This window comes from Copadichromis virginalis, linkage group LG12 (genome assembly GCF_057382275.1).
Source record: "Copadichromis virginalis isolate Kocher_CV1m ecotype Utaka linkage group LG12, C_Virginalis_male_GT1.1, whole genome shotgun sequence".
NCBI classification, from domain to species: Eukaryota; Metazoa; Chordata; class Actinopteri; order Cichliformes; family Cichlidae; genus Copadichromis; species Copadichromis virginalis.
Genome location: NC_140629.1, coordinates 40921209 through 40936868, shown reverse-complemented (window position 1 = coordinate 40936868; position 15660 = coordinate 40921209). Strand labels below are relative to the sequence as shown.

The 15660-nt window shown below is 45.9% G+C and overlaps 1 protein-coding gene, 1 long non-coding RNA gene and 1 other non-coding gene across 3 annotated transcripts; 1 reads left to right on the top strand and 2 right to left on the bottom strand.

The window, feature by feature from the left end:
* The first annotated feature begins 2403 nt into the window (after positions 1-2403).
* On the top strand, positions 2404-3940 carry LOC146697846 (uncharacterized). The gene is made up of 2 exons (XM_085474223.1): positions 2404-2483; positions 2838-3940. The coding sequence occupies exon 2, from the start codon at positions 2847-2849 to the stop codon at positions 3723-3725; it is 879 nt and encodes a 292-aa protein (XP_085330349.1). The 5' UTR covers positions 2404-2483; positions 2838-2846; the 3' UTR covers positions 3726-3940.
* A 4203-nt stretch (positions 3941-8143) lies between these two features.
* Positions 8144-14291, bottom strand: LOC146697844 (uncharacterized). Its single transcript, XR_014923436.1, has 4 exons — positions 14150-14291; positions 9431-9561; positions 8931-8993; positions 8144-8670 (listed from the first exon to the last, which is right to left on the bottom strand). It is a non-coding gene; the product is annotated as an uncharacterized LOC146697844 (long non-coding RNA).
* Positions 8771-8882, bottom strand: LOC146697845 (small nucleolar RNA SNORD89). The gene has a single exon (XR_014923443.1). It is a non-coding gene; the product is annotated as a small nucleolar RNA SNORD89 (small nucleolar RNA).
* Positions 14292-15660: the final 1369 nt, after the last annotated feature.

The window sequence follows — 15660 nt, the reverse complement described above, 5'->3', positions numbered from 1 at the left end:
TTCCCTTAGGCAGCATCATTAGAAGACATAGCATACATTTACACTGCTATGCAGATGACACCCAGCTCTATCTGTCCATGAAGCCAGATAACACACACCAATGAGTTAAACTGCAGGAATGTCTTAAAGACATAAAGACCTGGATGGCCGCTAACTTTCTGCTTCTTAATTCAGATCAAACTGAGGTTATTGTACTCGGCCCTGAAAATCTTAGAAATATGGTATCTAACCAGATTCTTACTCTGGATGGCATTACCTTGGCCTCCAGTAACACTGTGAGGAACCTTGGAGTCATTTTTGACCAGGACATGTCCTTCAATGCACATATTAAACAAATATGTAAGACTGCGTTCTTCCATTTGCGCAACATCTCTAAAATTAGAAATATCCTGTCTCAGAGTGACGCTGAAAAACTAGTTCATGCATTTATTACTTCCAGGCTGGACGACTGTAATTCATTATTATCAGGAAGTCCTAAAAACTCCCTGAAAAGCCTTCAGCTGATCCAAAATGCTGCAGCAAGAGTCCTGACAGGGACTAGAAAGAGAGAGCAGATTTCTCCTGTTTTGGCTTCCTGTTAAATCCAGAATTCAAAATCCTGCTCCTCACATACAAGGTCTTAAATAATCAGGCCCCATCTTATCTTAATGACCTTGTAGTACCATATCACCCTATTAGAGCACTTGGCTCTCGCTCTGCAGGCCTACTTGTTGTTCCTAGAGTATTTAAAAGTAGAATGGGAGGCAGAGCCTTCAGTTTTCAGGCCCCTCTTCTGTGGAACCAGCTTCCAGTTTGGATTCAGGAGACAGACACTATCTCTACTTTCAAGATCAGGCTTCAAACTTTCCTTTTTGCTAAAGCATATAGTTAGGGCTGGACCAGGTGACCCTGAATCCTCCCTTAGTTATGCTGCAATAGACGTAGGCTGCCGGGGGATTCCCATGATGCATTGAGTTTTTCCTTTCCAGTCACCTTTCTCACTCACTATGTGTTAACAGACCTCTCTGCATTGAATCATATCTGTTATTAATCTCTGTCTCTCTTCCACAGCATGTCTTTATCCTGTCTTCCTTCTCTCACCCCAACCGGTCGCAGCAGATGGCCCCGCCCCTCCCTGAGCCTGGTTCTGCCGGAGGTTTCTTCCTGTTAAAAGGGAGTTTTTCCTTCCCACTGTTGCCAAAGTGCTGCTCATAGGGGGTCATATGATTGTTGGGTTTTTCTCTGTATCTATGAAGCGCCTTGAGGCGACTTTTGTTGTGATTTGGCGCTATATAAATAAAATTGAATTGAATTGAATTGAATCTGTTCTTCCCGTATGCAAACTGGTGGAGATTGAATGTGGCTGGGAGTCCTCTCGAGACACTTCGAGATGACTGGAGTAAGAGCCACTGGGCAGAAATCGTTAGGCTAGCTAGACACATGAACAGGTTGGTGGTGCACCTGGGGCCTCACAGTCACCCAGCCGTCCTGTTTTCCCGGCTGCTCAGGGCCTGCCAGACACGGCTGCAGCTCACAGAGGAACACGTTCATCAGCTGGCACATTATCTGCTTACCCACAGCGATAAATCAGCTCCCCGTGTTGTGGTTGCAGTATCTAGTAGTTCCACGTATTGACAACGCTGTCTCCAGATGTTCTCGGCCTTGTTCAGAATTCCCACCTCACCAGCAGTAACCTTCAGCTCCCACTGCTCTCCTCTCTTCTTAGAAACCCGCTTCTGGTGACCACTACTCCCAGTGCTTCCCTTCTATCCAAAGATCTAAACCAGTACAGAGTCCAACACTCTCTACCAGCCTAGTCCGCCTGTCACACTTTCATACTCACACATTTTATTCTGTGTGTGCTAGTCAGCTGAAACGTTAGCCCTGCTCCAGCTTCACTTTACAATGCCAGAGCACTGAGCAAAGAAATCTTTATCTTTCTTTATGTTGGTTACCCAAAATGGACAACGTGGACTTTATGAAGGAGGAAACAAGATCAGGAAAGTCCAACTCTAAAGAAAAACTGCAGTTAAACATGAATTCAGTAGATTTGTTTCATAATAAAACAAATCTACTGATTTGTTTTATTATTTCACTTTCATTTCTCATGTGAGAATTGAAAGTGGATCAGCTGTGCTGCCACAGTGCTGATCGTGCTACTTCTTTCCACTCTGTTCATTTCCTCATTTCCCAAACTTGGACTGTTTTATTAGACAGAAATGATGAACACATAAAACTTTAAACACATAATCAGTAATGTTTGAACCCTTCTTTGTTTATTTAACGCTTGTTATTTTTCCTTTTCAGTATAACTCACAATAATCATCGTCAGTCATTCCAGTACAATCCTTAATAGCTGCCCATGGTTTTTGATGACGATCAGTCACGTGTGTTGATATTGTGACTATGATCACATGTCTGCTGTGTATTTAAATGTGGATGTTTCTGTGTGAGATCAGCAGCCGTCCAGCAAACCTCATCCAGCCGACCACGTCTGCACACACGTAAGTCTGCCACCATTCACTCGGCGTCCTCATTTCACTCTTTATTTTACTCTGGTGAAAATCATCTCCCAAGACTTTGGTATCATCTTATTAATTAAAGGTGGTAATAAGCTATTTTTCCCATATGTTCCTCTGGGTTCAGTTTAATGGTTTCAGGCTCAGAGTGGAGACTGTAATATCATAAAAACACAAGGATGCTGTGATTGTGTGCAGATTGTTCTGTTGGCATTTTTTCCTTTTAAAGAGCTTCTTAGTTGGCGCTGTTGCCATTATTACATACTATCCTGATTCCCCTTGTTAAAACCTTTTTATATCTGGATTGATTCTTGATTCGTTCAACTCTGTTTGGTGCAGGAACCCATAATGTCTTTCATCGCTGAGCTCCAAGTGTCTTTGAACAAAGCCGAGGAGTTTGCGCTCCGTGAACAAGGCTTCAAGAAAATCTTTGTTAATCTGAACGAAGGAGCCGGGGGAAACTTCGTCTACCTCTGGTACAAAAAAGGCGATCATGCAATTACCAGGATTCAGATTTCCTTCAACGATGAGATGTCCACGGGTCTGTCCAGTGCAGGGTTCAAAAAGATCGACAAAAATCTGAACGAGGGGGCATGTGGAGGTTCTGTCTACCTGTGGTACTACAAAGGTTCCTTAAAGTACGATGTTCCCATCAGGAAACTCGATGTCTCTGTACAAGCAGGAGATGAACCCTACAAGTATAAACTGGGCTGGGAGAGACTGGCCTGTGACCTGAACCGTGGTGCTGGAGGAAACTGGATCTATCTGTGGTTGAAGAGAGAGAACCCCACCTACATCTGTGACATCAGGGCCACTGCTAAATTTGAGGAAGATGACGACAACTTCAATGATGGCTACATCCGGGTGGATGAAGACACCAACAGGGGAGCAGGAGGGCCCTACATCTTCATCTGGTACCGTCAAACCACAGACCCCAAGGACGCCATCAGTGAGCTGGAAATCTCCTCCAGTGATGTCAAGCAAAAGAGCCTCCAAGACCAAGGCTATGAAATCGTGAACCAGGATCTGAACGAGGGCACCGAGGGAAAGGAGGTGTTCCTGTGGTACAAGAAAGACAGCGGCAGCGCTCCCATCAAGGCCGTCACCGTGCTCGCCGACCCAGCAGCTAAGCAGGCGTATGACAATGACGGGCTCAAAGTGAACCCAGAAAACCTCAACACAGGCAACCCAGGAGCTTCTCCCGTCTACCTGTGCTATCATCAGTGAGAGCGGTCATGGTAAAAGAAGTGAGCACGCTCACTGAGCAGAAACCCAGAGGTCTGATGATGTCTTTTTTCTTTAATGATGTTCAATCACTGTGATCTCAGAGGTTTGTCTGCACCAGCGATCATTGATCCTCCAACCAATCTGATTGATTAGCTGTGAATCACTTTATTCTGTTTATTGTCTCTCTTTCAATAAAGTCTGTTTAGCATCTGAAATCTCTCTGTGTCGTGTGTCAAAGCTTCATCTGTTGCTTGTTAGCAGAGTAAGGTGAGCTCAGCAGGATCAATACATGACTTCATTTAGCAGAAACCCGAGTTCACACTGAACCTCGCAGTAATCACAGCAGTAGGTACGTCCTCTTTGGACTCAGGTTCATCGTGACCAATCAAACAGTACATCTGAGGAGGGCCTTCATATGTCCTGTGTAGAAAAATGCTCAGCAGTATCTGAGCCGAAGGCACGACGGCGTCGCACAGGTGGAACCCGTTTAACAGCAGGACTATGAGCAGCAACTTGGTCAGAGAATACAGCATCCTCGACGTGTAAGTTACAGACAGATGATATGATAACACCGAAGATAATGTGGCACCCTTAACAAGCTGAATGAGATTAAAAGAGTTCACTAAGTCCCAGGAGCTTCTCTGGGTAACACAGGTGGATATTAAAATCACTGAGCAGCAGGATCTGGTCGTATCGTGATGCACAGTCAGCTAGGAAGTCACTCGGATAAAAAAAATCCTTATTATATCTAAGAGGCCGGTAAACTACTGCACACAGCAGCGAAGGGGAGTTCACAGAAACAGAGCTGAAAGCTGGTGCATGTCGATGAGGATCGCTGCTTAAGGTTGAAGTGGGCTTTAAAAACAGCAGCTAACCCTCCGCTGCGACAAGAAGCTCTCAGAGCACTAAAAGATGCACAGCCGGCAGCTGGCAGTTCAGAAAAGCTGCTTAACTCACCGGGTGATGTGCAGGTTTCAGTTAGACAGAGGAAATCCAATGAAAAGAAATCCTTCAAAATAAAGGTCTTATTTGCCGGGAGCTGGGTCAGAGACTTCCACGACAACCGGATCCACCGGCCGAAGGTTTGATCGATCTGCTCCCCGCCAGTGAAAGGGCGATGGTGGAGGTTCAGAGTTTTGTATGCCTAGGGGGTTCAGAGGGGAGAGGTGGATGCAGGTCTGGAGGTGGTGTGAGAGAGAGTTCAGCATCCTGACAGCCTGATGGATGAAGCTGTCTCTCAGTCTGCTGGTTCTGGCCTCGAGGCTCTTCAGTCTCCTTCCTGATGGCAGCAAACTGAAGAAGCTGTTGGACGGATGGGTGGAGTCACCTGTGATGCAGAGAGCTTTCAGGTGAGACGGGTGCAGTAGATGTCCTGGAGGGAGGGAACAGAGGTACCCACGATCCTCTCTGCTGCTCTCACTACCCGTCGTAGCTGTTTCCAGCAGCACCCAGGAGCCACACCACACAGTGATGCAGCTGGGAGGATGCTCTCCACGGTGCCTCTGTAGAAGCTGCTCATAGTGGAGGTTGATGCTCTCGCTGTCCTCAGTTTGCAGAGGAAGTAGAGTCGCTGTTGGGCTTTGCTGACCAGGAGAGATGTGCAGGAACTTGGTGCTGCCTACCCTCCACAGCAACACCATTGATGGTTAGTGGGGTGTGCAGAGTGTGAGTTCTCCTGCAGTCTGTGATGATCTCCTTAGTCTTCTCCACATTCAGGGACAGGTTGTTGTTGCTGAACCACTTGGCCAGATGTTTAACTTCAGTCCTGTAGTAGGCCTCATCGTTGTTGCTGATGTGACCTACCACAGCTGTGTCGGCTGCAAACTTGATGAAAAGGTTGGAGCTGTGTGATGGTGTGCAGTCAGTATGTGAACTGAAACGGGTCCAGGTCGGAGGGAAGAGATGTCTTAACCGTTCAAAGCTTCATGCGAACAAATCAAAATGTATTTATACAGCACATTTAAAAACAATGTCGATCAAAGTGCTTCACAAACTAAGAGCGAGTAAAATAATTTACCATTTCACTCGCTGGGCCCACGCCCTCATTTTAGGTTTGACAGCGTTTTAGTAGGTAATGCTTTGACATCAATTGAGCTGCGGTTTGGGGAAGGCCTCGATGGGGACTGGCGACGGCTCCTGGGCCTGGCAGATCCCCGTGTTACAGAATTGAGAACAAGGAGGGAGGTGCACAGCTTGCAGAACTGGGGGCACCTATATAGATGACAACTGGAAGGAGCACGTTTGGAGGCGTGGCCCTGCTCCTGAGATTCCCATACATAACCTCCAACACAAACATAGCAGCTTGCCAAATGATGATCAACTAACTTAAGTCAAGGCCAAAGTAAAAAGAAGAGTCTTTAAAAGACTGAATAGACTCAGAAGAGCGAATGGCAGTAAGATTGTTCCACAGTCTAGGTGCTGCAATAGCAAAGGCACGATCACCTCTGTTTCAGCCTAGACTTAGGCTGCATTAAGAGCATCTGATTAGAGGATCTTAGTGCTAAAACCGGAGTCATGTGATCATGCATTCTGGCAGCTGATAAAAGGCGTGCAGCAGCGTTCTGTACTAATGCAAACGGTAGAGAGAGGAGTGACGGAGGCCAAAAAAGGGAGTTACAGCAGTCTAGTCTCGAAGTAACGAATGCACGAATCAGCTTCTCAAGGTCCTTGGGGGAAAGCAAAGGCTTGGCTTTAGAAATCTGACATAGCTGATAGAAACTTGATTTAACCACTGTGGATACTTCTTTCTCTCATTTGAAGGAGCTATCCAAGAGTCCCCCTGAGTCTCTAGAGAGGTAGCTAGCAGAGGGCCAAGGGTATCAGTTAGTTCAGAGGGATACGGCTGTAGATTTATGGCTGTCAAAGACAATAACTTCAGCTTTACTCTCATTCAAAGTGAGAGAGTTTTGAGATTACCAGACTCTGACATCATGAAGACAATTAAACAATGTGTGCAATGGATCTGTGACATTCAAGCTCAAAGGGAAATATATTTGAATGTCATTGGCAAAGCAATGGAAAGAAATTTTCTGTATATAGTGACGGAGGCGAGTGCGACCGGACGGTAGTCGTTAAAGCAGGAGTGAGACGACTTCTTCGGTACAGGAATGATTTGAGGGATGTGGGAACGACAGCCTGGCTCACTGATGTACGACCATGCAGCGTTTAAAGTGTGGAAGTAATCACATTACTTTGAGTTTGATTCCATAAAAATAACAGAAACAGCGTCCGCTGTTCACTCTGTGGGAAGAAAACTTCTTTCTACAGCAAAAAATTAAACTTCTAATCTGAGCGAGCAGCGAGCACGCTGCCACGGGAATGTGACATTCACAGAGAAACCCACGGATCCTCCCACTGACATGACCGCTGTGGGCAGACCTCCACCCGCCCCACTCCTGCTAAACAGCTGACAATAGATTTAAGAGCTGCTGAGTCTTTGATTTCATTCATTTCTTCTGTTTTACTTGCATCTGTTTGACAGAGCAGGTTCCAAAACACATGATTTTATTTTATGCTGGAATATGCAGAACACAGGTTTCAGTGTTAAACACGCTTCTTCAGTCAGAATTTAGTTTTTGCTGGATGCATCAAGTTAACAGAGTAAAACAAGTTTTAAAAAGAGACTTTTATATGATGATTATGCAGAATAAATAGAACTGGGCTGAAGGGTCTGTTGCTTTACTACATATTCAGGTGGAGCATCATGTTTTTTAAAAGTAACTAAGTATTAACGTAACTAATTACTTTTGAAAGTAAGTAATCAGGAAAGTAACAGGATTACATTCTTGAAGAAGTAATTAATAATTAGTAACTAATTACTTTTTTCAAGTAACTTGACCAACACTGTATATATGAGATACAGATATACATAATTACTCCCAGCTCGCACCTGCGGGCGGTTTATCCTTCAAGCTCGGGTCCTCTACCAGAGGCCTGGGAGCTTGAGGGTCCTGCGCAGTATCTTAGCTGTTCCCAGGACTGCGCTCTTCTGGACAGAGATTTCCGATGTTGTTCCCGGGATCTGCTGGAGCCACTCGCCTAGCTTGGGAGTCACCGCACCTAGTGCTCCGATTACCACGGGGACCACCGTTACCTTCACCCTCCACATCCTCTCGAGCTCTTCTCTGAGCCCTTGGTATTTCTCCAGCTTCTCGTGTTCCTTCTTCCTGATATTGCTGTCATTCGGAACCGCTACATCGATCACTACGGCCGTCTTCTTCTGTTTGTCTACCACCACTATGTCCGGTTGGTTAGCCACCACCATTTTGTCCGTCTGTATCTGGAAGTCCCACAGGATCTTAGCTCGGTCATTCTCCACCACCCTTGGGGGCGTCTCCCATAACCATTTAATATGGAGGGCCAGGAGTCCCAAAATGAATCAAACACATCATTAAATAATCTTTTAAATGTGTCATGAATTTAAATTGTAAATCAGTAATTTATTCAATGTTCAGTTCATTTTTATTTCGAACATATACATTCACCAACAGTCCATAACATCATCCATTCAGCTGTTTGAAAAGCAGTAGGCAGAAGTATACACTTATGTTTATACTTATTTAGCCCCCCTCAGGTTTACGTCTTAATCATTTCCTCGCCAGTCTATTTAAATTTGAACAAGTGTGTCAAATTAATAGAACTGTAATTTAATCATTCATATATTTAATAATTTATTTCCAGTTTTTTCATTCCCATGCATAAATAAATATACTGAACATTAGTTTGCAGAGTTTTGATCAGTGTGAGATTTGCTGCATTTGGCTGTTTAAAAACATTTAAACAGCAAATTAAAAACAAATTGTCCCAAACTGGCTGGAACGACACAGCTGGGAGAGTCTGGATCAGAGCTCACAGACCGCAGAGGCGCGTGATCAGAACTCCTCTTTACTGCGGCACAGCCACAGACCATCCCGACACCGCGCTCACACAGGACGCCGTCAGGAAACTGCAGAAGAAGAAAAACAGGAAGTTTGCTGAACATGGGAATAAAACTGTCACGGTCACGTGACCCAACCTGCTCAGTCAGCTGTCTGGTCACGTGACGTTCTGGGATCAGACGAACGCTTCGGTCGATCTTTGTCACGGCGCCCCGCTCTGAGAACACACTGCCTGGCGGGGGCGCTACAATTCGGCCTTTTGTTCACATCATCTCCCAGAAGACCCGCCCACCCTGCGACATCACCACACACTCACATCAAACCTCACCTTTGTGGCTGAGGCGCCACCGATGACATCACAGCTCAGGATCAAATCAGAGAGCAGAGCCACCTGCAAGAACACAAACTGATGGTTAGATTGTAGCCGTGGACTCCGTGGAAGTCGTGGACGCCACGTGCCGCCTGGATCAGAGTACGCTTCAGTCCGGTTTTGTCACGGCCCCTCCCCTCTGTGAACAGACTGCTGTGGGAGGGGCTTCAGTCGGCCTTTTATTACATCACTTCCAGGCAGAGCGACATTTGACGGTGGAGGTTTAGTGTTTTTGGGTGAACTTTAAAGAAGTCAGATTTAAGAGGAGTCAGAGACATTGGTTCATTGATTATTGACAATCGTATTATTAGTTTCATGTAAACACTGAGGACGAGCAGACTCCCCGGCTCCTGCTTCGTTTCCTGCTCTCAGCTGAGTGAGGTGGACCCTGTAGAGCAGCAGGGTCATGTGACACACCTCAGTCTGAGCACGTCCCAGAATCCCACCCACCCGCTCACCTGTGCCGATGTCACAGCGGCTCGCGGTCCGTTTTCCCAGCATGCATCATTCACAGACACAGAACTTCAGCTGTAATGACTTCAGGTAAAACCACCTGCTGCCCCCTGCTGGCCGGAGCCTCCATTACAGTCTGCAGAGTCAGCAAAGAAAAACTGAAATAAACGTTCGGAGTCTCAAAGGCATTCAAACATGAATAAAGCCCCGCCCCCTATTTTCTTACTAGTCTTCATTTTGAGCTTCAGCTTCAGCAGGTTTCCAGAGTGGCTTTTCATTCGTTTGTCTTTTTTCCAATATCACTGTATTTATGACAAACGCCAGATTTATAAAACGCAGCAAAGATATTCGAACACAATAAACACGCCCATAAAGGAATTTTATCAAATTAACAAATAAAAACAATAAATGTAGTTTAGCTGAGTCCACAACATGGTTTCAGTTGTTAGGGAGCTACAGTGTTTGTGTTTGTGAGGGCCTGAGACGCTGAGGCAGAACTGCACCTGACAGCAGCTCCACAGCCACACCTGCTGGACACCTTCGCTACTGTCACATCTGGATTACAGTACACTGTGACACAGAGACCCACGGGGTCCTTTTTACATCTGTAACCATCAATAATTCTGATCAGCAGTCTCCAAAACACTTGCTGAAGGCTGAGCCTCAGTGAAGTGCGGTAACATCGCAAGGCTGATCTCTTTTAGGAAACTCGCCTCTCCGTCAGCCTCCACTCAAGCCGTCTGCCTCCCGGCACCGGACGGGTAATCTGGCATACCAGGCAGATTACCCGCTGTGAGCCGGACAGCCCGTTGGTTCATTTCCATTACTGACGCTGGACTGAAGGACAGAGATCAGGGCGGGAGAAGCGACGGACAAACAACGCTGAACTGTGACAGTAGGGCTGGGCCAGCTCTGTTCTAGGATGCCCTCTGGACCCAGTGGAGGTGGTGAGTGACAGGAGAACGGCGGCTAAGCTGTCATCCCTGATGGACAACATCTCCCACCCCATGCAGCAGACTGTGACAGCACTGAGCAGCTCCTTCAGTGGGAGACTGCGGCACCCACGGTGTGGGATGGAGAGATTTCGCAGGTCTTTCCTCCCCACTGCTGTCAGACTCCACAACAAAGACTTTAACTGAACAAACACACACATCCACACATGTGCAATACTTTTCTGGCATCGTATTTTTACTCAGTTGTATAGCATTTGTATTCTATTTTTATCTTATTGTATATTTTATTCTATTTTATTCTAATGTATATAGTATTTATTCTATTCTATTCTGTACAGTTGTGTACTGTATTTATTCTTATTGTATTCTAATTTTTGCTTCATAACTTTTGCACTGTCCACTTCCTGCTGTGACAAAACAAATTTCCCACGTGTGGGACTAATAAAAGTTATCTTATCTTATCTTATCATACCGCTCACGGTAGCACCGGTGTCATGTTGGGCAATGATAGGAAAATGAAACATGGCGATAGAATATGGGTAAAACGTGCATGCGCAGTGCCTTTGTTTTCATACGCACACGGCGGAAAAATCATGGCGGCGACGCAGAATGAGGAGGACGAAAGTGGATCGTTGAATGAAACGGATGAACCAGAACTGGTTTGTAAAACGCTGCAGCTTCACTGGTGTGGAACTGGTTTGGCTTTCGTCCGTCAGATACACAACAAAGCACTATTTTTGGTGGAGCATGCTAGCGGGCCGCCGTTATTACCGTGTTGTTTGGAAAATACGGCGCACTTAAAATCTGAAAAGTCGACAGAGCCCCTTATAATCCCGTGTGCCTTATGTATGAACTCTGGTCGTGTTTACTGACCTCGAAACGATTTTATGTGCACGGCGCTCGAAAATCTGTCAGATGTTTCAGTACGACTTTGCTGAGCTACGAAGCCGCACCGCTTGATGGATTGTTGGAGCGTTACGGCTATCGTAGGCGGAGCCTCGCGGAGTGATACGTAGTGTGCTTCAACATAATATAGACTATGTGCACGTTAGCATATGCTACGTCCGGTGTGGAAACTCCTGTGGGGAGCTTTGTTTCCGGTGTCCTATTCGCGCCTTGTTTATGGTCCAAAACAAGTTAAGCAAATGAATCAAGCGGCGATTTACATTTCTATAGATGTCTCGGGCATTTACCCAACATATCTGTAAATGATGTTCATCGACTTGTCGATATTTCCCCCGCGCCTCAGAGCAAAAGAGAAAAGGATTCAAATGTTATATTTCTCAGCGGTCCCTCGTTTATCGCGGGTGTTAAAAATAACCAGCGAGAGGTGAAATCAAGGAGCCGATTTTATTTTTGACGGTGCAAAACGTTTGGGGGACATCGTGGACATACAGCGCTGCACTGCAGAGTCACACTGCTAGCATCGATGCAGCGACTCTATACTGTACAGGAGAGACGGAGGAGATCGTCTGCAGCGATCAGGACGCAGGACACAATGTGACGTAAAAATAAGCAAACTTGCACTAAAAAATCTGAAACAGCGAGGTGAAAGGTGAAGCGCGTTATAGCGAGGGACCGCTGTAATTTTGAAGGTAAGTCACAACATACCCTTCCTACATACTAATGTATAGAAACCGTTACCAGCAGTCATTCGTTTTTTGTGTGGCTTTTTTCACGGTTTGTTAACATGCTGTGTATCAGAATCAGAATCAGAATACTTTATTCATCCCGAGGGAAATTAGGGTTACAGCAGGCAGCACGCTAATGGCGCATGCGCACTCACAAAGGAACCTTCTGACCAACTTTACACAAACATCACATTGGGCAGACATGTCAGAAGGTAGGCTGATAGGAAAAAAACAACGAAAATACACTACATGAGGTGAGAGGAGGAGAAAAAAAAACTCCACTCAGACTGAGCTCCTAGTGGGAGAACAGTTTGATAACAGAAAAAACACCTCAGCACAAAAGCACATGACTATCAATACACCATAGAAACACGAGACAAGCAACAGGGGCGGGTAAAGGGTAAGAGAGAGCCGGCGTAGACAGCGCATCCGGTCCTGCAGCATCTGTGCTGGTCCAGTTGACTGCTATCATCCCCGGTAGGGCACAAGCATCGAAGGCGTTGGAAAGGGAGGGGGATGAGTGAGTGCTTATCAGTGTAAGTGTGTGTGTGTGCGTGTCCATAGTTTAGCTGAGACAGTGTCCTTCGGCCTATCAGGCTAAGTAAACAGTCCTCCAGCCAATCCAGGTGTCCTTCATGGGGCGGGAAGAATAGTCATCACACAGTCGTTATCAGGGAGTTGTTTTGGTGGGCTCCAGCCTTGGGCCTGCAGCTGGGGCCGTGGTGTCCAAATGTTGAATATTGTTGATTTCTCCTTTGTGAGCAGCTCGAATTCTAGCACTCCGAGGCTGGTCTCTCGATCTCCCGTTGAAGAGCTGCGAGCCTCCCCATGATGGTATCAAACTTCTGTTCCGTGGTGTTGTCAGTCTTTTGATCAAATCCATAATTCTCTTTTAGGTTTAGAGAACGACAGTGAGAGACTGTTCCAGGGAAAGTAAATTCACACAAGACAAGACAAGGACATAGAGGCGAAGCAGGGAAGATAAGGGTGAGGAGGAGAGGAGAAAGTGCGACCGCCTTCGCTGAGAGCTCAAGAAGAAGGTGTAGGTGTGTACTTGACGAGCTGATCTCGACATAACGGGGAAACATCTGGTTTGACTATTCTTCACCTGTAGTTTGAACGCTGAACATTTGCCTGTTTAGATCATGAGACCAGTCACTATACAGAGATGTGCTTCTGCATGTGGACGATGTGTCTTCTGCTGCAGCGATGCAGCTCTGCTTGTGTTGAGTGATGTAAACAGCTGATCGATCTAAACTCTTTAAACTGATCATTAGATTTTTTATGACACAGCAGCGGTGAGTGTTCCCACCTTCTCTTTGTAACTTAACACCATCTTTCCGTTTTCAAGTTTTGGACATGATTGTGGAGGATATATCTTCGCAGTAGCGATTGACCGCAAAGTAAAGCTACCGGAAATGTACAACCCCACATCCGGTCTCAAACCAGGAAGTTAGCATTGTCTCGTGCACAGGGTCTATTACTGTATTGTGTGTGTAGAGCCTCTTTTTAAGGTTTGTGGATGTTGTACATGGTTATGCTGAGGATATGTCGGCCGGTTTCCACTGGAAATGCCTTTTGGTTAAACTGTTAGCGAGCAATTTGCACTGTTAAATGTTTATATAACTTTAATGCAGATAAAAAACAGCTGGTTGATTAAGTGAACATACATTGATGGTTTTGCACTAATAAAGTTGAGGAGTTGTAAAGTATTTTGTCCAGTGTCAATTATATCGTCAGTTATATCGTTATCGCACATTTTCAAATGTATATGGTGATAAATATTTTATCTGCCCTGCTCTATGTGACAGAGAAAAAGAAACTAAAACACGAGTGTGTCAAATACACCCAGGTGTTAGCAGCAGACAGCAGGGTGGGACGCGGTGACCGTGGACCACAGGCGGAGCCGCACAGCAGCTGTTGTAGATCCACGCACGGTCACTGAGACATAAACGCGACACTTACACAACGACACTAAAGCGACCGGAAGGATTATTTATGATGTAGCGCCGAGTCTGTGAATGACGTCACGCATGTCCTGACTTACATCATTTAAATCTGCAGAATATTCACCAACACGAGCAGAGAAATAAAACACACAGAAACACCGGAAGTGGGTCCTGGGAACCCTACGGCTCACCTGGTCGCCCCGCGGACACGTCCGCGTGGAGCGTCCCGTCGGGTCCCGGTCCACGTCTCAGGCGCACGTGGAGCTCGGATCATGACTGATTATTGAAGACTGATCTGATGAGAAGCCGCGAGTCCGGTCCGCCGACCAATCAGCGCCCACCACCCCGGCTGCTCGAAATTTATTGGTGGATGGAAAACAACGACACGGTGCGTTACCGCCACCGGCTGGCGCGGAGTGTGAACTGCAGCCCTCAGACAAGCCAAACATAAGGCTCGAGGGCCAGAACCCAGCCCACTGGACAGGGTCGGGAGATGTGACGCACCACGGGGAGCGTACGCTCACATTTTGATCTAAAATGCTCTGTTCCCAGCTCTGTTCTGGGATGCACCCTGGACCCAGTGCAAGGGTGGGAGACAGAAGGACTCTGGCCAAAATAACATCTCCGATGGACAGAGTCTCCCAGCCCATGCATGTAGATGTTGTTGAACTGCAGAGCTCCTGCAGTGACAGGCTGCTGCATCCTCGATGCATGAAGGAGCGTTTCCACAGGTCCTTCCTCCCTGCAGCTGTCAGACTGCACAATCAGAACTGCTCCCAACAAACACAGATGTTTACATCTGTGCTGTAACTGCAATAAGTTAATTAACCGATTCGCACTACAACCTGGTTTGCCTCTTACCTGTAGTTATTTAATTTAATTTAATAACTGTACAGTACTTTGTTTATAGTAACAATTGTCCTTAATGTAAATATGTAAGAAAAATTGTGTATGTTTCTGCTCTGTGTCCTGTTTGTTTGTATATGTGTCTTTTTGGCTGCTGTTACAACCAAATTTCTCCTTGTGGGACAATTAAAGGATTATCCTAAAATCTGACAAAATCATAAAATTAGAGAAGAAAGGTTTATTCTTTATATTTTTAAACCCACCAACACGTTTAACGAATCATTTTCTTGAAATACAAAAATGAACGTATGCACAAATTCTGGAGCCTATCCTGGCTCTGCGAGGGCGAGAGGCGGAGTCCACCGAAGGCGTCCGCTATGCACCAACTCCAACACTTCCTCACACGTACTGCGATGATGATAAGCTGGACTCTGCAGGTTTGATGTGAAGCCAGTGAGCCACATGACCTCGGGGTCAGTGTGTCTGCCAAACAAAGATTTACATTTTAAATGAAGGTTTTCCACATAAATGAGTTAAAACTACAAATTTGACCCTTTTGAATGATTTTCTTTACTTCATAAGTCCAGAAAACTTTCAGGGCTGAAAAACTACAAACACTGTAACACCCACTGCAAAACTCACAGTGTTGTTGATGCGGTGATCATCAGTATGAGGGCACATATCACAGTTTGATGTCTTTGACTTAGAGGGAAAATGCATTGTGGGTAAATTTTCAGCGTGGAGCCTGTGGGACAGGTGTGCGTTAACCTGATACCAGGATGGTCTCCTGGCTGGGACTTTCAGTCTTATGTGGAAACAGCCTGTGATTTGGTGCACTGGTGTATAAATATGGTGT